This window comes from Myripristis murdjan, chromosome 24 (genome assembly GCF_902150065.1).
Source record: "Myripristis murdjan chromosome 24, fMyrMur1.1, whole genome shotgun sequence".
Lineage (NCBI taxonomy): Eukaryota > Metazoa > Chordata > Actinopteri > Holocentriformes > Holocentridae > Myripristis > Myripristis murdjan.
The window spans coordinates 24,186,565-24,210,513 of record NC_044003.1 but is presented as its reverse complement, the minus strand read 5'-3'; the positions used below and the strand labels follow the sequence as shown (position 1 = coordinate 24,210,513).

Here is a 23,949-nt window from a genome sequence, read left to right as displayed (position 1 = left end):
ATGCATGAGGTAGAAGTGCTCCCCCATCTTCCAACAAACCTAACATCCTATTTCAGCACAGATACAAGCCTCACACCATTCTACATGAGCAACCAATAAATAAATAAATTAATTAAAAAAAAATCAAACAGTAAAACACATTACAGTGCTAAATCTTTCCAGACACAGTTTTAGAATCAGATTTATTGTCATTATACAGTTGTACAACTGGGTTTACCACTGTAATTGGGTAAATTGGGTATCTTGTTCACAGTCTGACAGAACTCAATCTAAGAAGAGAAGAGTATACTTACAGTATAATTTTTGTTATTTTTATTCTGAGAGCTATGACATATTTGACCCCCAGGTGGCAGTACGGAGTCGTATAGGTTCTGCCCCCTGCTGCATTAAAACCTGATATGACCAAAGCCTCACTTTATTAATTAATTTGTTTGTTTATTTGTTTATTTTTAAGTAAGGTCTTGCCACACTTCAGAATGAAATCAGTATCTGTTAACTTGCTCAACTCTCCCTAAAAGTGACACCTCAGAAAACTAATACTAATTTAGTTTGATCAAAGTTAAAAATCCCTTGTCATTCAGTGTGAAGTGAATGAATCATGAATCATCAAAGTGTTTCTCAAGTGAATCACATTTTCCTGTTTTCACAAACCCAGACATCATTTAGAAGCTATTATGTGGTCAAATCTAGCAAACTCTACCCTTCCTCTGAGGAGTTTAAGTCGACTAAGCATCCGGCCTGCAGGTCTTTAACTCAGCCGGCCTCATGCTGAATGGACATGGGAGGCTGAGGAGACATAACATATTAACTTATGTGAGAAAAAAAAACAAAAACAAAAAAAAAAACAAATGAGAACCCACTTAAATTTTCTTGCAACCCACCTTCACCTCTCCACTTAGAAACCAGCAGAGGAGACAGACTGAGCAAATCTAAATATTTATGACAGCTTTGTTTTTTTAAAACTAGCAGTTTTCACACATTGGAAAAGATTTCATTATTTGTATTGTTTATCTTTGGAATCTAATTAACAAATCCCCCCGACCCCCCCGAGGTGACAGTAGTATAACAACATACTAATAATCATCCTATTACAGCATCCTACACTGTATCAGACAACAAACAGCTGTGACATATTGCACCCACTCAATAAGCCCAGCGCCGTCTGTTGATGGAAAAACATCTAAAAAAAAAAAAAAAAATCTAAAGCAAAAGGAAAAAATATCTGTCAGCCAGAAGCAGCAGGCAGACATCAAACCAGCATGCAAAGAAACATGAAATAGACAGAATGAAAGAGGCGGCCTCGTTTATCCAAGACATTGTTCACAGTTTTATTTGAATTCATTTTAAACTTAGTGTATCTTTTTTTTCTTGTTGTTGTTGTCAAACCAGGAAGCACTTTTGTCATAAAAGGAAATAATAAAATGAACAATACTTCACCATATCCTTGCAGCCAATAAACATTTTTATTAACAACATGATCACAAATACTCTGGTGTAATTTTTTTTTCTTTTTTTCATTTTGTTTTGTTCATAAGATTGCAATATCCAAAGAACAATAGTTTATTCCACCCTCTGTATCAGGTCAAGGCCTGGCTTTTTCAGGCATGACTCCACACATAGCTGTGTTGGCCAAAAAAAGGATAAAAAAAAAAAAAAAAGAAAAAGAAAAAAACAAACAAACAAAAAAAGACCTGCTTCAAAAAATGTTCCAGGTTCAGATGATGAGAAATAAATTTGCATGTGCTTGTTACTGTATCTAAAACAAAACCCAATGAAAACGACAAATATAAAATACAAAAGGCTGACATAAAATGATGTGCAATAATAACCATCGCCATTATCATTACTATCATATTCTTATTGTCATTTCCTCATTATCACCATCACAAGACTACGACTAATCATATTCACATCATTACATTGACAACTGTGGAAATGATAGTAATAATAATGAAAAATGACAGTAACAATACAAATTTAAAACAAACTTCTGACAAAAAAAGCAAAATAAAATACAAATCATTTGAATTATTATTTTTTTTATCCGTTTTCCTTCAGGCCGAGGACAGGGGAGCAAACTGGGTGAACAAATAGACGAGAGACTTTAAGAAATCAGAGTAATCAGTGCGACAACGTGCCCCATTCACGTCTTCCTCTCCAAACTAAATCAAACCGAATGGTATAAAGAGACATTTGTCTGAAGTGTTACAGCAACGTTGCCTCACATTGCTTCAACACCACAGCAGAACAGAACGAGTACGTGTCACAGTTTGGGCCTCCTTTCCTGACGCTCTTCCTCCGGGCCACAGCAGCTGCTGCAGGGGCGATGGTTTGAAAAGGTGGGTCGCGGCGGGGAGTGGCTCTGAAAGATTATGTCGTGCTAATTCGACTGAGTTCATTTCTAATGGCTGCAGGTGAGACAGAGAGAGAGAGGAAACATGGGAACAACGTTAAGGAGATAATGCAAAAGTGGCCATGTCGACTTACAAAATAGCCACACAAAAAAAAAACCCTGTTAGTTATCAATTATTAGAAATAGAAATATTATAGAAATAGGAGGCTAAACAGGGAAAATAATTCACAATAAACAATGTACATGTACATTTATACAGACTGAGATAATAAACATACATGAACTCCAGTAAAGACATCCTTTTGGCCAACACTAAGGAGACTCTTTTGCTTGTTTATGGCAAAATGATCATGAAAACTATTAAATGAAAATATATGAAAATCTGAATGAATATGTGAAAATGTATTAAATGGAAAAATATAATAAAATGTCCCTCAAAATGGACTGAAAATGCAGAAATGTAAGAAATTACATAAAGATGCAATAAAGTAACATTATTAACACATTATAATTACAATAATTATTTTATAATGGGTGTGCCGTAATGTTAAATGAGCATGTAATAATGATATTGACTGATAATGAAATATATATATGATATATATATATATATATATATATATATATATATATATATATATATATATGATATATAACATCCTACTGACTTCCTACTGACTTACTGTCCAGTAGAAACCTTGTAACTCCAGTTTTGGTGATTTTGGTGTTTTTACTTAATTTGAGTGTTTACATGCTCTGCTGTAGGTTCACAAAGATCTTTGTTGTTTATGATGTTTATGAAACTGAAAAATGACCCGTCATCAACCTAGAGACAAGACTGTTTTCCTCAGTTTCTGAAAAGCTGACATTATGGAGATCCAAGGTTTTGGTTGGATAGCAGCGATGAATTTGTTGGTTAATGTAATAATCCAGAGACTACAGATTACACGAGTTGGGACTGTAGTTTATTTATAAGGCTCTCTCTTTTTTTTTTTTTTTTTTTTTACATTTGGAGTGAAGTTTTAACTTTATCCAGATAATTTAGTCCAACTTTCTATTTGCATTAATTAAAAATACTGCTCATGTATCACAGGCTTTGCATCAGAACATATGTTTGTGTGCTGATCTAGAAAGTGAGACCTGGACACTTGATGTTACCTGACATGAGCTAAAATGTACTCAGTGTTCCTGTGTAAGTGTGCCAATCCTCATTCCTCATCCCAGGGTTCAGCTGTCTGTACTGCCCAGCCTCTAGTGCCACCTTGTGGTTGTAACTCTACACAACTCCTCATCGTCCCAACTGATAAATCCCCAGTCAAACAGTTGTTAACACAAATTAGAGGAAAGAGACGACGCTCCCACACAAGCAAACTAATTAACTCTCTTTAGTCTTTTTATAGGAAACTGAACATACCATCAATGATCTCGTCCTTCACTTTGTGCAATTCACGGACAACCTCTTCCAAGATTTCCTGGTGGAACACAACAAAAAGTCAATGCTCATGATGCATCTCACACATATGCTTCCCATAGAAATCTTTGTGCACAGTTGGCAAGCAAACACAGCGCAAAGTGCAATCAGAGCTCTGCCAGCCAAATTAGTTTTGGAATAGGAAAGCCTTTAAAAAAACAACAACCAAAAAAACGACGTGGTCACATGCCAGAATGACAGGCATATTAAAAGACATATCAGCCTTGGCCAGATGGCACTTGGCTGGCAGCTGGTGTTGATTCCAAGCCCTGGCATTGTATGGAGTTATTCCCGTGTTGTTTCCTTTACCTGTTTCATTCTATCAAGGTCTGCGGTGTCTGTGTCACTGCTACTTCCCACGGGTCGTACCCTGCATGGTAAAAAACATCACACTCTGTTAGATTTCTTGCTCTTGTTTCTCACCACAGACATTATTTAGGAACTTGTGGTGCCTCGAGCTCTCACCTCGAAACCAGCGATGACCTCTCTGCTGAGTTAGCTCGGTCCCACGGCTTCTTTGCACCATCTAGAGAGCAGAGCAGCAGTGATCGGCAAAGATCCAGATGCAAACATAATTCACAGCACGTACATATACATATATAGATATATCTATCAGTGGCGAGTGGTGGTGAATCGACAAAGTTAAGGACAGGGTTTTTGTAAACCGCAGGGGAAAAGTGTATGGTGCAAAAATGAATGGTTATTGCGAGAAGAAACCACCCTCCACTGTTAGAAAGTATCAATTTATGATGTTCGGTACGTTCCAAGAGTTATTTTGTGACAGTTTTGCAATTTTCTGTTTTGTTATAGCCACTTTACCTCAATCTGCCTTAGGTATTTCATTTTCAATTTTTGACTTCTCCTAAATTTGTATAAGATTGAGTTTGGGAAGGACTGATGCCAAAACCTGACATACACCACGGATGTACATACACATTGTAACTGCACTGGGAATATCTCAAAGTCACACTGTGCCATCTACATTGGACCAATTATAGCAAGCAATAAAAAATACAGCACTTAACAACATTTATATGCATGGCACATGGACAACAACTTGTGTTTGAGCATGGATTCCTCCTCCATGTCTACTGTATTTAGAATAAATAACATACTTTTAAGGACAAAAAAATGAGAACTTGGTGTATCATCTTCCCTATCACGTATTCACTATCCTCCTCTTATGCATACTTTCTTGTATTCACACACACATCTCCTCATTTTTATGTGCATACATATATCAGACAGACTGCACCAAGTGGATTAACAGCAAAATAAAAACTAAAAATTCCTCAGTTTTACCGTTTTGGACTGAGGCTCACCTTTGTCATGGTCTGCTGTTAAACTAAAGAAAGCCCCTCTCTTCCTCTGTGATTTGAATATAATTGTTTGTTTCTGTGGTTTGTGCTGTTTTGGTTCGTTGTGCTTGTAACATCCTGTGCTGTGCTATTTCTCTCACCTGTGGCATTCTGTCCCCCCCGGGTGCTGGGTGAAGGAGAATTTGGGTCATCCTGCAGGAAGATATAGACAATAATCAAAATGACAGCCATCATTATTATTATCATCATCATTAATGTCACTCATTCGATTTGAAATAGGATGTTCTGAGTCTCTTTTGCACCGGATATTACAGATTTCTTTTTGTGATCTTCTCTCATTACATTTAGTATTCTCATTTCTTTCCCTCTGTTTTATCACAGCGCAAATTAAGATACAATACAATCACCATAATTATCATGTCCATCATTCTAGTCATCGCCTACACCATCATTATACCCATCACAATCATCTTCATAATCCTAATTACAAACCACAGAGTAAATGGTTGATTTATGCTTTGTGTCCCACCCCTCTTTCCCTTTCACTCACATTTTGGCTGTCGTCTGGCTTCTCTGAAGCTGCTTTCCTTCTGGGGGAAAAGAGGAGGCCTCAAGTAAGAACCAAGCATTTACTCTTTCATACAACTCAAAGCGTGTCGATAATCAGTGTCATTTGAACTGATGAGTCATCAGCTGCTCACTGCATTCACGGTTCAGTGAGCGGTAACGTCCAGTGTGGCTGTAGCAGATCAATATGAAATGGTGTTTTGCTTCACTTTACTCAGTGCTCTGACCTTCGCGCCAACAGGGCGTTCATCTCCTCCATCAGACCTCCGCTTCCTCCACTTGTTCGGTTGGCATCATTTTTGGCGCCTGAAGAGCTGTCCTCAGGCTGCAGGGCAGGACAGAGGAGAGGAGAGGAGAGGAGAGGAGAGGAGAGTTTGTACACAGCCTAGTAAAGTGTTGACTGGACTTAAAGCTTTTACTCAAACTGAACCGTCCTCATTCCTGTGTATTTCACGAGACAGTAATCTAACAGACACTAAGTTACTTCAACTTCCCAGCTCCTTCAGTCAGGTGGGGCTGACAGGAGCCAGCTGCACCATGCCTACATTAACACAGTCACTTGAAAGAACTTTCATCAAGACATCAAAGCCAGCAAGATAAAACGATGTCTCACTCTTTGAACGCGGCGCAGTTTGGCTCCGGCGATCATAGCGGCGAGTCCCGTCGGGGCGGGAGGCTCATCCCCATGGGTCCCGCCGCCCATAGGGAGTGGCGGGGGGAGTGGAGGCGGGGGCGCCCCTGCAGAGGGCGGAGGAGGTCCAGGAGGTGGTGGAGGGGGAGGAGGGCCGCCGCCCATGTTCATGGGGGGAGGTACTACTGGGGGGGCCACGGAGAGCACCGCAGGGTGGCCTTGGAAAGGAGAACCTGGAAACAGACAGCAGGAGACCTTAGAGCCTGGAGAAGACCAGACCTGCTGAGTTTATGTGTGACTGCACCTTGTGTCTGTCAGCTGTTTGGGTTCAGATGGATGGAGACAAACTGAGCTTTGCTACTGAGGCCTCGGAGTCGATCCCGAAAAGAATCTATCTGGCAATTCCAGGAAGTGGGAATTAAGAATCAACATGGAGTCTCTTGGGCACAGTATACTTTGTTACAGAAACGTGGAATCCCAGCATGAGCATTTTAAAACTAGGTTTGGCAACAGTGGAGAAATTAACAAGAATCTGAGCATTCCCTCTGTCACTGATGCAGAGCTATCCTCAAGGGCGGAGAATGAACAAGAACTAGAAAATGCACAATAAATAAGTTCCCTATCTCTCTCTGAAAATCAAATCCCAGAGAGTCTGTGGCTCATGTTTTGTTTAATCTCTCTCCAGCTCTCTAAATATTGCTGGGAAACCTTTTTTTCCCTCTGGTGTTTTTCTGCTCAAAAATCTCTGGGTGACAGTGAAGAATGTAGACAAATACATGTATTTTAAGTGTCAATATCCCTTTTCACACAAAATTAATCAACAATTGATAACTTAATTAATACAGCACTATTTTTTACAGCATCTGTTTGCGCCTCCTAGTTTTTGGAATCATGAATCACAAAAAATTTGTATGGAAGAAACTCCATCTATTCAAAGCACTTAGAATGGGAAGTGATCCCAAAATTTCTGGAATTGAACAGCACTTTTCCCACATGACCACAGACAACAGCAACACCAAAAAGTGACTGAAAATAGATTTTTGTTTCATTTTTTTTTTAACTTTATTGGAAATGAACCAAGAATATGAGGACACAAAGAAAAACATCTTCACCGTGAGCACCTACCTGAGTTGGAGGACCGTCGCTCCCGCTCCATGTGCGCTTGCATTTGCTGCTGCTGCTCCATCATCTGCCTAAAGGGACAAGAGGGAAACACATTTCATCGCTTAATGCTAGAACGGCGAGGTCTTATCCAGGACACGATCATTTTACCTTCCTGCCTACCACACAGTGTCTCAGTGGTAGGCAGAGCAAACTCTCCCTGCCTTAAAGCTGGAGAAGAAACTTCTTGTAGGCCCGAGTGAGAGGGAGAGCGACACATTTGCTTTTTTCAGGACAATATCAAGAAAAAAATGTGAGCTGACGTCTGTACACTGAACAACCCTCAGACCCAAATTTCTCATTCTTGTAGGTTGTTGGCAGAGGAGGTGGTGAGGAAAATCATTTTAGAGCGGTGCAGACAGTGTAGACTCATCTCAGTCATCCAGGGAGAGAGATATACAAGAGAAAATGCAATCTATTCACTGGACTTCGTTTTTTTGGGTGGAATAATTTCTTCACTTCTGTTCAGTTCAGGACTGAGGAGGCTGCAGATCAAATGCAAAACTTTTTTCAACCCAAAAGGGGAAGTCAAAGTGAATTGACTGAATTTTCTCTTGGACATTTTGCAGCAGGTTCAGCCATCACTGGGGAGATCAGCTTTCACAGGATGTCACTGCTGTTCAGAAACAAGTTCTGGCCAAAATCAAAATAGACTTTTCCCTCCACACATTTCCAGTATTGTAACTTAATATTGAAATGTCATTGTTTTTTTGTTTTTTTGTTTTTGTTTTTTTTTTCCTGGAAAAAATGCTGGCCTCATCAAACACCTGTAAAAAACATAACCAATAACTGTATAACAGTGACACCCCATCAAATAAAACATTTTCTCTGCTACTGCTCTCCTGTTGGTTTACACACTTACACCCAGCATGTGCTTTAACAGGAACTGAATCACATTAAGGAAGCAAGGTGGTCTCAAAAAGCTGTTTCACTGAGGCGTGAAAGTTTTGATTCATCGCCTTCTGTGGGCCCAACCTAACATTGGAAATCAGTTTCTGCAAAGGGGCATTGAAATCACAGCAGATGGGACGCTCACCGCGGTTACAGCACCTTCATTGTCACTTAGACTGATAACACGGGTGTATCTTTACATTAAGTGTTGGTTAATGCAACTTTTAGGTCTTGCAGCATCAGTGTTCATGGGGACAGAGCGACAGTGCTGCAGCGTGGGGCAAACCTGATGGCTGCATCGCACCGTCTCCTGGCAACAGCCTGAGTGATGACAGGGATCAGTCATTTTGTCAGTAATTACTTTATCATAACTTGACTCAGAGGTACAAGCAGGTACAGCTCAACCCGAGTGCCGTGTGCCTTCATGCGCTGACACCTCAGTTGAGATGACTGTCATTTCCTCTCGCTGTCTCACTGTACCTCAGGTGGCTCCGGTTAGAAGAGATTGTAGGGTTTTTGTGAGGCGTGAAAGCATCTACCGTCAAATGACTTTGTGCACCAGACTGTTTCCCCTGTACCATTAAAGTTTAAAGCATGGTGTGAACTTAATACTTTTCTCCTTGTCTGTGCAAAGACACTTCACTCTTTCCTTAGTCTGTCCGTCTGCCCTCTCCACCTTACTTCCTCGCACACTCTCGCCACGTCTCTCTCGCCTCTCCCCTCATCCCCTGCCTCTGATGTGAGAAGCATATGTCAGGCCTCGCGGAGAGGCGGGGAGAGGAGACGGCTCGCGGAGAGGAAGTGGAATTTTCCAGCTGCGTGTTGGAGGGTGGCTGTGCTGAGCCAGCAGCCTCCCCGAATGTGACAGCAGCACCCGCAGGCGCAGGGCTGCTGAGCAATACCGCCTCTCCACCGCTGGAGAGAGCTGCGTCAAATTAATTTGCGAGCGCTGACACACAAACATGTAGACACACAAACACACACACCACTTAGAAAAAAAAAAGAAAAAGAAAAGAAAAAGCCCAGATACATAAGCAGACAATCTTCCTTCACAATCGCAGTGATAATCCTTTGTGCAGCATCAGGGCAGAGCAGAGGTGCAGTTTAGCAGACATGGGATCAGATAGAGCTCTAACTCCAGTCATATTTGTCCTCTTAAGCCCTGGCATTTGGCTTTTGGATGAACGGATAGGCAGAGCTGAAATAGCTTTTAAAAAACTGCAACAAAGACCTAGTTGTGTCTGTCAGTCTCTGGTGGGGAGACAGAGAGAGAAAAATCAACAGAGAGAGAGAGAGAGAGAGAGAAATCTGGTCGCTTAGTGAGCCATGGAAAGAGCCTCAGGCATAATTTTGAATACTATTCACCCATTATCATGTGAGCTGCTGTCTGCCACTTGGCGCTCCTTGTGTTTCCAGCTTTCTTTATCTGACACTCACCCCTGGGAGCGAGTCCTGTGAGGAGACGCAGGGTGTTGAGGAGAGAGGGGAGGAAAAAAGGTTGCCGTGGGTAACCGTCTAGTTATCTCAATTGTTAGAGTTTATATTCTCTCTCTCTCTGTGTGTGTGACAGGTTGTCTGACACAGGGACTAGTTACCATCCTAATCCTCATTGTGGGCAAAGTTCACCCAAAGTTCACCTCTTGCTTTTTTTTGTTTTGAATTAATTCAGTAAATATCTAGAGCGTCTCATGCGAGCTGTCATACCTGCACCAGCGCGGCAGGAAGCCTTTGTGGTAAAGATTTTGCAAACGCTCCGACAGCAAATGTCACGTCACAGCCGGGGAGCTCTAATTATAGCATCTCCTAGGCCTTTCTCTTTCCAAGAGAAGTCCTTTGAGTGTCACCGTGTGCTTTTTGTTGTTCTGCTTGTCTCCAGTCAGCGTCGCTCACTTTTCCCGTTTTGTACCATCCAACATTTATGAGAGCGCACACCGGGTTACGCTGTCAGACGAACATTTACAGCCAAGCAATGAGTTTTGTACCTCGCTCGCTGAGCTTCGATCTCGTCTGAGGTGGGTCCATTCTGGACTTGGCGCTGGACAGCTGGACCTAGATGCAATTGTGGAAGTAGAAGAAGAGGAAGAAGAGGAAGAAGAAGAGAAAGAAGATGATAAGCTGTCATTATTTCTCTCCATTATAGATACAAAAATGTTACTGAGTTAAGACGACTAACTTTTTCTGTGATAAACAGCAGATCAAAGTAAATTCATCCAGTATGACAAATAAATATTCACTGGCAGTGAATTAGCACATTCTTAATCCCTTGAAACTTGAGCAAATTCACTTGATTTCATTCAAAGTCTTAAGCACTTTACAGAAGACATTAAGATTATTCAAATTCATTTGTTTTCTTTCAAAAACCTTTCACTGTAAAACTAAATTAAGAATATTACAGAACATATTGAGAATGTTAAATTAAGAATGAAGAACATTACCATAAGATTACAACAAAATTACCCCAAAAATTGAAAAAGACAAGAAAATTACCATGAGAATGCCAAAAAAAAAAAAAAGAAAAAAAAAAAGAAAAAAGAAAAAAAAAAAAACGGGAAATTAGCAGGAAATTAGTAAGAATTAAATGAAAATAACCAGAATAAATAAATAATCAAACAAAATACCACAAAATTATATTTATAATTATTAGCATAAATATTATATTTGTTAATAATCTGTTGAAAATTACAGGAAGTTTGTGATAAAATGACTAATAATAAAATGACTAACTGCCTCATAAATAAATCCATAAATAAATAAATAACAAGACAAGTGTGAAAATTAATAAAACCTTTCAAAAAAAAAAAAAAAAAGGGGGAGGTTTCAAAGAGTGAAAAGGCCTGTCAAACTCTGATGCCACATGGCCTCCATCACTATTTCTGTACGTTATGAAGCGCTTCTTGCACGTGGTCCAACTCGCTATCGTGTGTATGGAGTCATGAGCAATGCCATCACAGCACATGAAGCCCACACAGCATGTCAGGTTGCTCCAACACGCGAGGACGGGAGCGAGTTTTCAGTCAGAACCAGGCGGAACAAACCGCTGCGCAAAGCGTCTGAGCATGAGACTGTTTCCTCGTGTTACCCATAATGCTCCATCAGGGATACATGACCCTCCGCTGGATTGACAACACCGGAGCTGAACTGCTGTCTGAGAACAATATATCCCTGATACACACACACACACACACACACACACGCACAAACAGAGAAACACACACATATACAAACACACAGAAGTCCGCCACAGACCCATGAATTTTGTATCTGTGATGAAATCCGAGCTATCGGCGACAGGAAGCCTGTTGGTGAGTGTTCTGTGAACTAAAGAGCAGAGTGGCAGTCTGGGCCTGCTGTGTGTGTGTGTGTGTGTGTGTGTGTGTGTGTGTGTGTGTGTGTGTGTTTGAGCTGCCCTCTACGAGCAGACAGGCCTTAATTGGAAACAGAGCAAATTCCGATGTTTGCGGTTGCCAAGGAAGTGACAACACGGTGCGCTGCGGCCCCTGTAACAGCTGCTCTGGGGGTCAAAGTTCACAGACAGAGCAGCGCAGTGTCACCCGGGATAAATAATATCTTTGGCGCAAAAACGATGACAGGGAAAAAAAAAAAAAAACTTTTTCTGTAGCTCAGCTCTCCTAAAAAAGCTCTTTGTATTTGCTGAAATACATGAAATTTAAGTTCAGCCAGACAAAAGGTGAAGCTGGGAATCTGACCTTTAATAAAGCAAACCATTACATTTTGGAAAAACACACTGGAGCGCATAAGACGCATAATGTCTCTGAGTTTGGTCAAAATCAGAGAAGCAAAGGAGTGAAATGCAAACGAGACAGTTCTGGGACAAAGGAAGCGAAGTCACTTCATCGACCCGCAGAATACACAAAAGAGGAGACTCACTCACTTTCTAGAGTTAATAGAAGCTTTGAGAGTGTCTCTCTCTCTATCTCCATCTCTCTCCTTTTGCGTATAATAACTGACACCAGCTACAAGGCAACTGCAATGTAATCCACTTAACACCATAAGTAAGATCTGCAGATGGAGAGGCGATAGAGGACGTAATTAATTTGCGACGGGATAAGATAAGAGGACGAGAGGACATCGGCTCAGGTATCACACTCAAATCCGAGTGCATCGCCAATTTAAAACCAGACCCCTCTCACTTCTGAAATCCCCCCGGCTGATATTCATCTCCTGTCCTTTAACCCACAGAACAATTTTAGAGGAGAGGTTCACAATTTGCTCCCTAGTGCCTTTGGTTTCTTGGCGCCAGCCTCCTTTAAGGATTAAAGCAATAATCTCTCAAAAAGTTGCATAATCCTTCAAAACAGTCTCCTTATTCTCTCTATTCTTATCTTGCCTATTGAAACGAATGAAAAACAGCGCAGAGTTACGGGGTTTCATCCGCCGCCAGCGAATTCTAGCAAGTAGCTGGTGTCGATTTATGGGAAAAGAAAACACTGATGTCCTTGGAGGGGGTTTGTTCAGTGATCAATTGGATAGGCTTCCGAAAATCCTGCACCTTTTATCTAATAAAAGGTGTCTCTTACATAACCGCTTTACAAGTGCTACCCAGTCACTTTTCAGGGTCAATACTCGCTTTACGACATCCTCCACTGCTCACGCCTATTGGAAGAGACTCTCTGGCAACAGGGCGATGCTAATGGCTGCCATTGATCAAGTAGCAGCACCCAAAATAGCGCTGCATGATAAAAGAACCTGACTCGTGCCTTCCTGTTCAGCTATCACACACTGCTATCTTATGCTACACACACACACATATGCACATGACCACGGACAAGTAAACAAAGCACCACACTGCAAAAAATTCCACCTTAGCAAGCTGTTTTGCCTCATATTCAGTGTTAAAATCTTGTTTTTCTCAAAGGAAGCAGAGAAAAAAACTGCCAGTGAGATGAGATAATCCCACTTATTTCCAATGCAGGTTCACTTATTTCAGGATTTTTATAAATATATTGAAACAAGGCAGAAACAGGTAGATCATCCCACTAGTGTCAAGTAACAAGAAAATAAGACTTGATGATCATTGGAAACATGTGGGATTATCTCATCCTACTGGCAGATTTTTTTTCTTTTTTCTTTTTTAAGAGAAAGGTGGATTTCCCACACTGAACATAAGACCAAGTGATGGATTTGTTTTTTCACTGTACTTTCTCTCGCTTCATATAAACATAAGAACACGCAGGCCTGCAGACAGAAAATTCATACAGGTCCAGCTTTGCACATTTCGTGCATTGCAATGAATTTGATTGTGCAAAAGTAAAGAAAGTAAAGTTCGGTCTGTTTTGGTTCGGGTTGGTTTTGGCTCCTGCAGGATTTCCACTGCACTGCTGCTTCAGCCTCAGAAGCAAAATGTTCAGAAGCACTGATGCAGGGTAAAAGAAAGGTGAGCGGACTTACAACATCATCCGTTTGGCAATAAACCAAACGTCTGCCGACTTTAAAGTGGCTTTACGCACCATGAAATTAAAAAGAACAATATGTGCTGACAGCAGCACCCAAAAAATAATGGGGAGCACGGCGACCACGATAAACTTTAATTAGGGAGAGCCTACGAGCGGACATCACACTCTGTTCACAGAATTCACACACACACAACATTATATAAATACAGTGTTACAATTAACAATTAACAATTATCAATTTCATTCTGCTGAATGAAATTGTAACATATTATATAGATAGCACACTTATAACTGCCATGCAAACACACACACACACACGCACACACACACAGAGCTTTACTACCTACATGACATGCTGAAGAGGAAGAATCGGTTGTAGCAGACACAGAAGCACTGACAGACCCACTCCCTGCTGACCATCGCTCGCCCTAAGCTGCCCTTCCTCTTCCTCCTCCTCCTCCTCCTCCTCCTCCATCACCTCCCTCTCTATCTCTGTCACCTGTCTGTGCAGCCTCCCCCTGCTGCTCCCCTCCTCCACTCAGCCACAGTATCACCTGTCATCTCCTTGTAACCCACACCTGAAGGCAGCAGCCGTGCAGCGAGCATCGCCTGGTTAATGTTTCAAAAGGCTGGTCGCACACGCACACGCACACACACACACACACACACACATACACAACACGGGAATATTACAAAATGCTGATCCAGGTCCAAGTCACAGGATTGTCCCCTTAAACTGTCACTAAGAAAATAAGATGTGCTTGGGGTTTGACATGGAGGACATGGAGTGACATTAGTTAAGCACTGAGCTTTGAACTGAACGTTGTACTTTTGAATGATATTGCCAAATATGAACGATCTAATACAAAACTGTGGACTGTGTACCATGGCATCAACTAATGGGGATAAATCCTGGTGATTTTGTCAGTTAAAATCCACCTCTTGACCTTAAAATCTTGCATCATTCCTGTCAAGCTCTGTTCAGTCTGTACACTGACATGGCAGAAATATATATATATATAAAAAACAGAAAACGTCCACCTCTGTTCTTCCCATTAATCCCATAATTAATGAGTCTGTCAGTACAAATGCATATGGCTAAGCTTTAAAACCCACAGAACTTTATTTTAAATTCTAGAGGAGATCCAAAGATGTATATATGTCCTGCTGAATTACAGGGAAATATGGATAAAATGATGCACAATGTATTTTCTATTTGATCATGTTGCAGCCATGAAACAATGACAGTGTGGGTTTGAATATTTCACTCATTATAGCCTCAATGAAGTGCAACAAACAGCAGATACAGAATATTTACGTGCCACTATTGCACAATATGGGAAAAATGTTTTTCCCCCATAACTCTGAAACTACTTAAAAGGGAATTTAAGGGAAGTGTCTAAGAAAAGCTGCTTTTTGGCCTCCATACCACTAGAGGGGGTCGGCACACCTGCTTTGAGTGGAAGGCAAAGCTCATAGCGGTGCTACCGTCTCATCCTCAACATCCTCATCAAGATGTGAACTCATGTCTTATGTAATCATCTGGTGCATCAGGGTGTGTGTGAGCTAAAAATCTTCGCTTCTATAAGAGAGTAAGAAAGAGGGAGGGGCACACACCGGCATACACACTCACTCATGAACCTAAAAGCTAATTCATGTGATTACTGCAGTGTTTGTGTATGCGTACATTATAAGTACCCGTGCAGATTGTGTCTAAGAGTGTGTTTGGGAGGTGACACTGCTGTAGTGTAGTGGCAGGCTGTGTTTATCTACTGTATCTATCTGTCTGGTGTGTATTATCTCTTGTGCATTTGCGTGCTTATGTTTGGCTGCTGTCACTCGAGCCTCTTTGTTCCCCGTCCTGTGTTATTAAGCAGATGAAAAGATTCGCTCTCAAGCACGAGACCCATGGGAGCTCTTCTCAATGACTCATTCTAATTAAGAGACTGGAAGGGGCTGCAGGGGGAAACACACTGCTGCTGGAGTAATGACTGGCAAGCTGAGAGCCCCTCTCTCTCTCTCTCTCTCTTTTATTTGTGTGTGCCTGTCACAATGTGATAAAGCGCATGAGCTCAGCTCCAGAGAATAATGCGGCCCACTTTGTTCGTACACACTCACCTCTGAACTAAGTCTTTAAATAGTGGGTCGAAAAGATGTTCATATGCTGCACTTTACCTGGCTGCAGTCAAACCTCACTGAGCTGTGTTGCACGCATCACACCTGACAGACGTGCCGTCATAGATCAGAATTCACATTCGCCCGTGATTAATGCTGTGTCATTGACTTAGTTTTCCCTAAGTGCCCAGCAGAGGAAACTGCAATGAGGCTGCTTTAGTGCTAAGACAAATACAAAAACACAGATTTTTCAAGGTTAGAAGGGTCACGGAACAACTTTTTGCAGCAGCATCAGTATCTCTGCGGATCACGAGTCACAGTAGGTGTCCATAAAATCTGAAATCTGCTCAGTAACCTCATTTCCCAGTCATTTTCATTGAGGCCAGGTGGCAAACCAGTGCAGAAGTGGCACAAAACCAGCTCATGGGCAGCCAAGGCGAGGTGATAATGTTCACAAGAGCTAAACGTTACGGTAACAATAACCAGCCACTCCTCAGCTCTGAGTAATCAAGTGGCTGCATAAGCTCTAATACAAACTGTAATCAACAATTTATGTTAATGCGATTTATCAGAAACATAAATTTTTGATTCATAAAGTATAAAGTTTCCTTTTCTGCTGCCTATAATGGTTAAGTTTGGCATTGAGCTCATAGTTAATGCTGCTGTTGGACTGGACTGCATTTTATTGAGAGGTGTTTCTAATATTCTGTCCCCCCTCATATATATAAATATGGGAGGACAAAAAATTTAGAAACACCTCTCAGTATAATGTAGTCCAGTACAAGACCTCTGCAAACGACAACCTCAGTAATGAACATAGAGTTAAATTGACACATTCTCCACAATGTCGGCTCACATAAAAATGGCTCTGGCCATCCTGGTATATTGATTTGAGCAGGAAAGACCATTCTGCTCCATTCAAATAATGTGGGACAGCCATTGTTAGCATGCTTGTGTGGCGCACTCACTTCTCTAAATCTTCAAGTTCAACCTATAGCACTTCAGCCTAAGAAAAGGCCTCATCAAGACGGTTACAAATCATTAGTTACTTGGTTTATGGCATGGACTTAAACCCCACATACAAGAGGGGAACAGGGTAAACTTCTTCTGTTAGCTGGTAATGTAAGAAAAAGGTGTAGGAGAGTGGCATAATTCAAAGTGAAACCCATTAGAAAGACCATCAGAAGTTGCAGTGCATTATTAATATGAAAACTAATATAAACTTGTATTTTGTGGTCATGGCGGCCAATGCACCTGCTTCCAAACGGACCCTCAAAGGGATGCCCGTGTTAAACAGGGCTCTCTGAATTTGTGTTTCCCCTGCATAGTCACGCTCAGTTCATTCTTCTTTCTGAATCGGTCCTTCTGTCTCTCCGGGCCATATGTGAGCGCTTAAGGCCTATAAATACCCATCATTCTCTGCAGAAAAGAGGTTAGCACATTGAGTGAATGAGCGAGTGAAATACCAAAGATGCATGCATGCATGTGTTACCTGGAGCTACATCTGTGCTTGACTATGAAAGTTTAACTCTCTGTGTTTCTGTATGTGCGCATGTGTGTGTATGTGTGTGTATGTGTGTGCCCGCACTTCATTAGTAGTGTTTAGTGCTGTTAATCCCTCTCAGCTGTGACCTGAGATAGCCTCGCCGCCTGTCCGTCTCAGCGGGCCACGCCTCAGTATCATATCACCACACGGCTTCCTCAAAATTGGAAATTACTGTCTGGGTGAAAGCCGTCTAATTTCGATAATAAAAATCGCTTCCTAGTCATGTTCAGTTGGGAGCACACACACACACCTCCGTCCTGCGCGCTGAGGACGTTGAGAGCAAAGAGCATGGCGTTGGAGAAGGTGGTGGCCTCCTCCTTGCTGGCGAAGTTGAGGCCGTAGACCTGCCGGGCGTCCCGCCACTGGTGGAAGGTAGGGGTGGCCTGGTTGTACTTGAGCCCCTTCACTATGGAGTAGTTAATAACCACCTGTGGGAGAGAGGAAATTGATGTATTGTAGAGGGGGGGCACAAAACATATCAGAGAACAATTTTTCAACCTGAAGCGCTGTTGTCTAACACCCACTCGTCTCCCGTGATTGAAAGAAAACATACATCTACGGATGGCTGGGGGGATGAGATAAATATAATCCAATCGCTGCTGTCATAACTCTGGTTGTGTCTCTGCCAAAAAAAAAAGTCCTTTAAATGCCTCGATCACTCAGTATCTGAAAGGATTTGGTGATTTGCGATGTGTCATAGGTCCTGCTGTAAAAGCCTCAGATAACAGGGAAACATTCGGAGCCAGTGTTCATGGGCAATATCCTGCAGCTTGTAATAGGCTTTGGATTTGTCACCTGTCACAAGTTTTATGTGGCTAGCATTATGCGCCATAATTTGGAACAAAGGCTGTCATATGAAAATAATGTCGATCATCATTTTTTGGCAAGCTACCGACTGACACGGACTCAAAAAAGAACAAGAAGGGCTCCGCTTCTTTCAGCGGAGTCGGCGACTTCTAAACCGAGTGTAGCCGCGCGGAGGAAACTTACCATAAACTCTTCAGTTTTGAACAGTTATCACAAAATAATGCCTTCATGTAGGATTTTTGTCTGAGAGAGTTATGTGAAGGTACAAAGTTGAGATAACAAGTCATAAATTGTTTTCACCTTCTTTTCAAAAGGGAGGTCAATACCTGTCACCTTATTGGTACTCAAACTTGACAGTTCAGGCAGTGCTTAGGTTAGGAAAGCTACTGTGTTTTTAACAATATTTCCCTCTCAAAATGTATCAAAAAGTGTCTTGTTCTTGTTCAAAAATCCAAAAACCAAATTCCTTCAGTACATCTCATTAGGGTGAGATCCATTTTCCAAATATTTGAGCAGTCTGCGCAATGCGTGGCCAGTTTAAAGAAGATTAGATTCTGGTATCCGGTGCAGTGGTGTCTTTGCTTTTCCACCGGCTGTTTTTTCAGGGTGTTTGTGTTTAGAAGCTCTTGGGGCTTTCTATTTTTTTCTTATCTCTGCTGCACAGAAAATCAATTGCGCCTCTTCTTTCTGTGTGCATGTGTTTCAATCATATTTTTAACCATTTTTTTTCGTATCACACGATTTGGATATGTCCAAATATCATTGTGCAAGTAAACACAAACTTAAGAGAGATGTGCACTAATGAAATGGGGAGACTGACAGATGGGAGGGATGTCTCAGGTCAGAGAAGAGACGGAATAGCACTGCTAAACACCACTAATGACACACACACACACACACATGCATGCATGCACAAACACACACACGTTGGCCGATTAAAGGCCATTGGTCTTGCTCCCGTGCACCAGTCTCTGCCAGTACACATCATTTTGTACCATAAAACTCTGATGTGATTACCAGTCATGATGACAATAATTTTTCTTTTGACTTCTCCTTGACAGAGCAGAGTGTCTTGCACTAGAAAACACACAATCAGAATCCAGAACAGCCTAAATCTACATGCTGCAATCCCTTTGTAGCTCGGTGAAATCACTTTTGAGCGGCTGAATGATGAAAAGCGGCTGTCAGGGCCAATGAAATAAATTGCCTATGTGCTCTTTCTCAAACTGTGGTAACCGCGTGCGGTGCTCCTCTGCCCGCCTGGTACCTGCTGGTCCTGCAGTTTGACGCCCACCACTCTGAAGGTGTTGTTGGCAGTGTTGTGGTAGATGTTGATGCGGCTGAAGCCCTGCTGCCCGGGCTTGATGGGCACCCACTTCTTACTGGTGTCATCGTAGACCATGACGGAGGCCCGCGCCTGGCAGATGCTCTGTTCACTGGGAAGAATGAGAGAAGGAGAGACGGAGACTTAATTATAGCAAACACTGTGTATTTTTGCCTCAATCCGAATCAATCAGCTGAGTCAATAGGCTGTCTGAGTCAGGAGCGGGATGCTGGTTAATCCGGCAACATGATCTCATTGCGGGTGGATAGACACGCGCTTCACCCCTGAGGGAAGTGGATTATGCCGCATATCCATGTCATTGTTTTTTGGAGAGAGCTGTTACTGTTGAGTTTCTCACATCTCAATGAAACATTCAATTTTGAATGGTTTGAGTTCCACATACAAAAACAACAACCGTCCTGCCACTTTGCATTTGGGTGACGGGAGACTGACTGGAAAAGTCACACAGAAACCGTCTGGATGAACAAATTGTGGACTGCAGATTGGTGGGTGGGAGATTTTTTTTTTTTGTATTTTGGGTGAACTATTCCTTTAAGGAGGAAGAAAATCAAACATCATGCATTTTTCTTGGGATATAAGTGAGCTAAATGCATTCGACAGGACAACGACCCAATGTTCTAATCCTGTCTTAGACTAATAGTCTAATCCAAATGTAATCAAGCGCTTGTCCAGCATCTGTTGATGTCCTAAATGAGTGCTGATAGCATGTAGTGTGTGTGTGTGTGTGTCTGTGTGTGTGTGTGTGTGTGTGTGTGTAGGCCTCCAGCGTTGGGTCTGCCTGCTCTCCCATCTGACTGCATTTATCACAGCCCACTGAGGTGCTCTCTCTCTCTCCACTGACCTTCACTGTGCCACACACTCACTCTCTCTCACACACACACACACACACACACACACACTGTACTCTAAACGGTAGCCGACTCAAAGGAGTGGGTTGCCGCGTGGCCTTTCCGATGCGTTTACCAGATGAGAGGTATGTGCTGAATCACTCCAACGAGAAGAAGAAGAGGGCAGCGAGGTGAAGAAACAGGAAAACGAGAGGAAGAGGACAAAAGGGAGAGCTGGGGAAACTATACTGGCTTGGAAATGAGAATAACAAGAGTCCCATCTGTGTCTTCCCCCTCCTTGCCAAGCTAAAATTAGTGGATCAACCCCTGAGGCCGAGTGAAAGAGCTGCGTCACAGGAGAGAGAGCGAGAGAGAGAGAGAGAGAGAGAGAAAGCAAGCGAGCTGGGATTAGGATGTAGATAGTGAGAGGCTGCTGCAAAAGGAAAAGAGCACAGAGAGTTGGGTTTTGGAAATAAAAATCAGATTCACTGCTCACACAGCAGCGGTTTAGATGCTGTGTGTTTTGGCAGAAGTTGTAAGTTTGTCTGATTTGCACTTTGTTTTTGAGAAAATGTGTTTTTATTCCCAGATTCCTAAGTACCACATCACCCATAATCCAAGAACAAATTCCACCAGTCAGAGACACAGACATCACCACGGAGATGTTAACTGTGAACTCTGAAGATGACACTTTGTTCCCTTCGTTTCCAAATACCTGTAAAACACTAAGATGTCCGGTTTTCAACATTCACTACAAAACCATCCTGGTTTTTCGCTAATCACACCTGAAATTCAAACTGAACATACACATGTTATATACCAAAAATGTTCAGCATTATCTGCTGAAGCTAATGGTGCCAAGTTCAACGCCTTCTGACCTCCAGCGACATCATGTTCAACTCAGATTTTGCCGGCAGATCCCCACAGAAATGTCTTGCTTTGGAAGGACCTTACATAAACATTGACCTGTTAGACATCAGAAATGTTGAGCGTTTTCTGCTGAGTCTGATGACGCCAGGGCCTAAACAGTTTGTGTTTACTAGTGTTACACAGTGGGTGTGATATATACTGAAATAAACGCCTGTGGTGCGTGCATAAGCGCACACATGAGCATGTGCATGAACGTGCAGCACGCAAGGGTCTTTTGTCAAATACTGTTTTTTTCTGTGAATCAACTTCTATAAGGTCATGGTTAATGTTGTATCTGGGCTGATCAGTTCAAGCCCTAAGACTTGTATATGATGATGATGATGAATGACATGGCTGGAGCAACCAGGTGGGACTCCAGATATCCTCCTGTGATCAGCCAATCAGAATCCATGGCTTTATGTAGATTTAACGCCAATTTGAGATTCTTGGGTAAGACATCTACTCAGACTGTTTTTGTGTCAAATAATGACAGTTTACATGCAATGTTGTGCTCTGCAGTGAGATTTAGTGGTAGAATGTGCATAAACTATTAGAGAGAGAGAGACACAAAAGAAGAGCAACAATGTCTGCTCTTTTATATTAATCTGCACAAGTTAGATCCCTTTAAACAGATACTGTGACATTTTGAGTTTTGTCAGGTATTGATTTCATTTTCCTCCTGTGAGGAAAACCATCCTACTCTAACATTCAAATCAGTTAGAAAAAAAAAGTAATGTTAGCATTCCTCATTGACTCCTATGGGTAATGCTAACTGCAAGCTAAATTTGACTTGTGCCTAACATCCTAACAGCATTGTTCTTCTGCAATGAGAGGAAATACCAAGCTGAAATTCCAGTGCTGCTGTAGCCCTTTAAATTATCCAACTTCCTTCCTTCTTTCCTTCCCATTCAGATCAAAGACCACCAATGCAAAAAAAAAAAAAAAAAAAAAAAAAAAACAGCACATAGTGCACAACATATTTCCAGAAAAGCTCAGCAGCCCATGTGTTACCTTGAATGAAAACACCCATATTAACGTGAGAGGGCTCCGGGTATAAATAGCTAGATTTTAGGCTGAGTGTTACACTGTACACCCACGTATCATGCATTAGCAGTTTATGATGTGAACACACTCTGAGTCAGCCCGAGCCCCGGCAGAGCGCTGGTGTGTTTAATTTATTTTCTTAAAGTTGTCGACTGTGTTAATTTTTAAAAGGAGTTCTTGGCAACCAGCTGAGAATGGCATCGGAGGCCCAGGAGCATGAATAAATGAGGCTCTTGTGCTGAGAGAGATGGAGAGAGGGAGATGGAGGCTGCAGGAGCCGGAGCGCAGGAGAAGCTGGAGCCGTGAAGGAGCTGAGGCAACCAGAAAAGGGCTTTTCTGACTGACAGTTATGGGGCACATGCACACACACACACACACACACACGTGCATGCTTGTGTGCACACGTATACACACTCAGGAGCATACTGTAGTTTAGTCCGTGCCACGCCCCTTGAAAAATTAACAGCAGTGACCCAGGACATGAATAAATCAGGGGCTTCCGAATTCACCTTGACAAGCACGCACACACACACACACACACACACACACACACACACACACACACACACACTGTATGCCTGTTCCCGACCACTTTGTGCTGCAGTAAATGGGAGCTGACAGAGGCTGAGACAGAGACAGACAGGAAAATCTCTGAGTGCTGTTCACACACCGCCTCTGTCCTCCCTTGTGTCGACTGCCAACCAATCACAGAGCAGCGTTGATTAAGGACAGCAAAGCTTAGTGTTAAATGTCCTCACCTCCTATTTGTACCACTTTGTAGGCCTTACATCATACATACATAATGCGTATAAATACATATTCATGATAAAGTGTGTTTTTCAATTCAGGAGTGCTTATTGGTTCACTATAAATACAATTTCTTTTCCCAGTGTCTTTAAACACTGCAACATAAACAATAAGAGTGCAGACTAGATCTTGGTAAAAATATAGATTTTCCAGTTAATTGTGATCTGTGTTTGAACAATCTGATACTGATTCTTAAAATCCATGTAATCAATGCTTTTTTCAGTGGATGAGTTAAAATGTTTGCAAAATCTTAGTTGTAGCGTGCCTCCATCATGCATGTGATGTCATCTGCTGAACTGCAGGACTACGGAAACTCAGTGGACCAAATTACAAATTAACCAGCACCAATGAGTCTAAAGGCAGGCAAAAGTACAGGTATATATATAGATATATATTAGCTGAAACATTTGTATTAGTAACTAAAACTAAAACTTTATTCTATTGATGCTGCTGTAACATAAGAATTTCCCAGTTTGGGATCAATAAAGTAAATCTATGCTGTTTATAGTTATACATACTGCTTATATTCACACATATTGTTTATATTTATATATACTGTTTTTACTTATATATCTTTTATTTTTATATTTACACTTCGGTTTTGTTTTTTTTTACCTTGCTTTATTTATTTATTTAGGCTTATACCGGAACCTGAGTGCTAATTTCGCACCACTAACATGTAAATGTGAGCTGGTATGACAATAAAGTTCCTTGAATCCTTGAATCCTATCTATCTATCTAT

The 23,949-nt window shown here is 41.7% G+C and overlaps 1 protein-coding gene across 2 annotated transcripts in view; it reads right to left on the bottom strand.

Moving 5' to 3' along the window:
* Window positions 1-1,531: 1,531 nt before the first annotated feature.
* The window catches only part of evlb (Enah/Vasp-like b), a 43,421-nt gene continuing 21,003 nt past the window's right edge, over window positions 1,532-23,949 (bottom strand). The window contains exons 2-13 of one of the 2 annotated variants that reach the window (XM_030047715.1): window positions 19,543-19,711; window positions 17,719-17,896; window positions 10,376-10,442; window positions 7,467-7,534; window positions 6,324-6,574; window positions 5,938-6,035; window positions 5,694-5,733; window positions 5,284-5,335; window positions 4,290-4,350; window positions 4,134-4,194; window positions 3,768-3,825; window positions 1,532-2,408 (exon numbers count right to left, since the gene is read on the bottom strand). In XM_030047715.1, the coding sequence (XP_029903575.1) occupies window positions 2,371-2,408; window positions 3,768-3,825; window positions 4,134-4,194; window positions 4,290-4,350; window positions 5,284-5,335; window positions 5,694-5,733; window positions 5,938-6,035; window positions 6,324-6,574; window positions 7,467-7,534; window positions 10,376-10,442; window positions 17,719-17,896; window positions 19,543-19,711 (1,141 nt within the window). In that variant the 3' untranslated portion in view covers window positions 1,532-2,370. The remainder of the gene's footprint in view (window positions 2,409-3,767; window positions 3,826-4,133; window positions 4,195-4,289; window positions 4,351-5,283; window positions 5,336-5,693; window positions 5,734-5,937; window positions 6,036-6,323; window positions 6,575-7,466; window positions 7,535-10,375; window positions 10,443-17,718; window positions 17,897-19,542; window positions 19,712-23,949) is intronic. The other variant, XM_030047716.1, reaches the window with a different exon arrangement.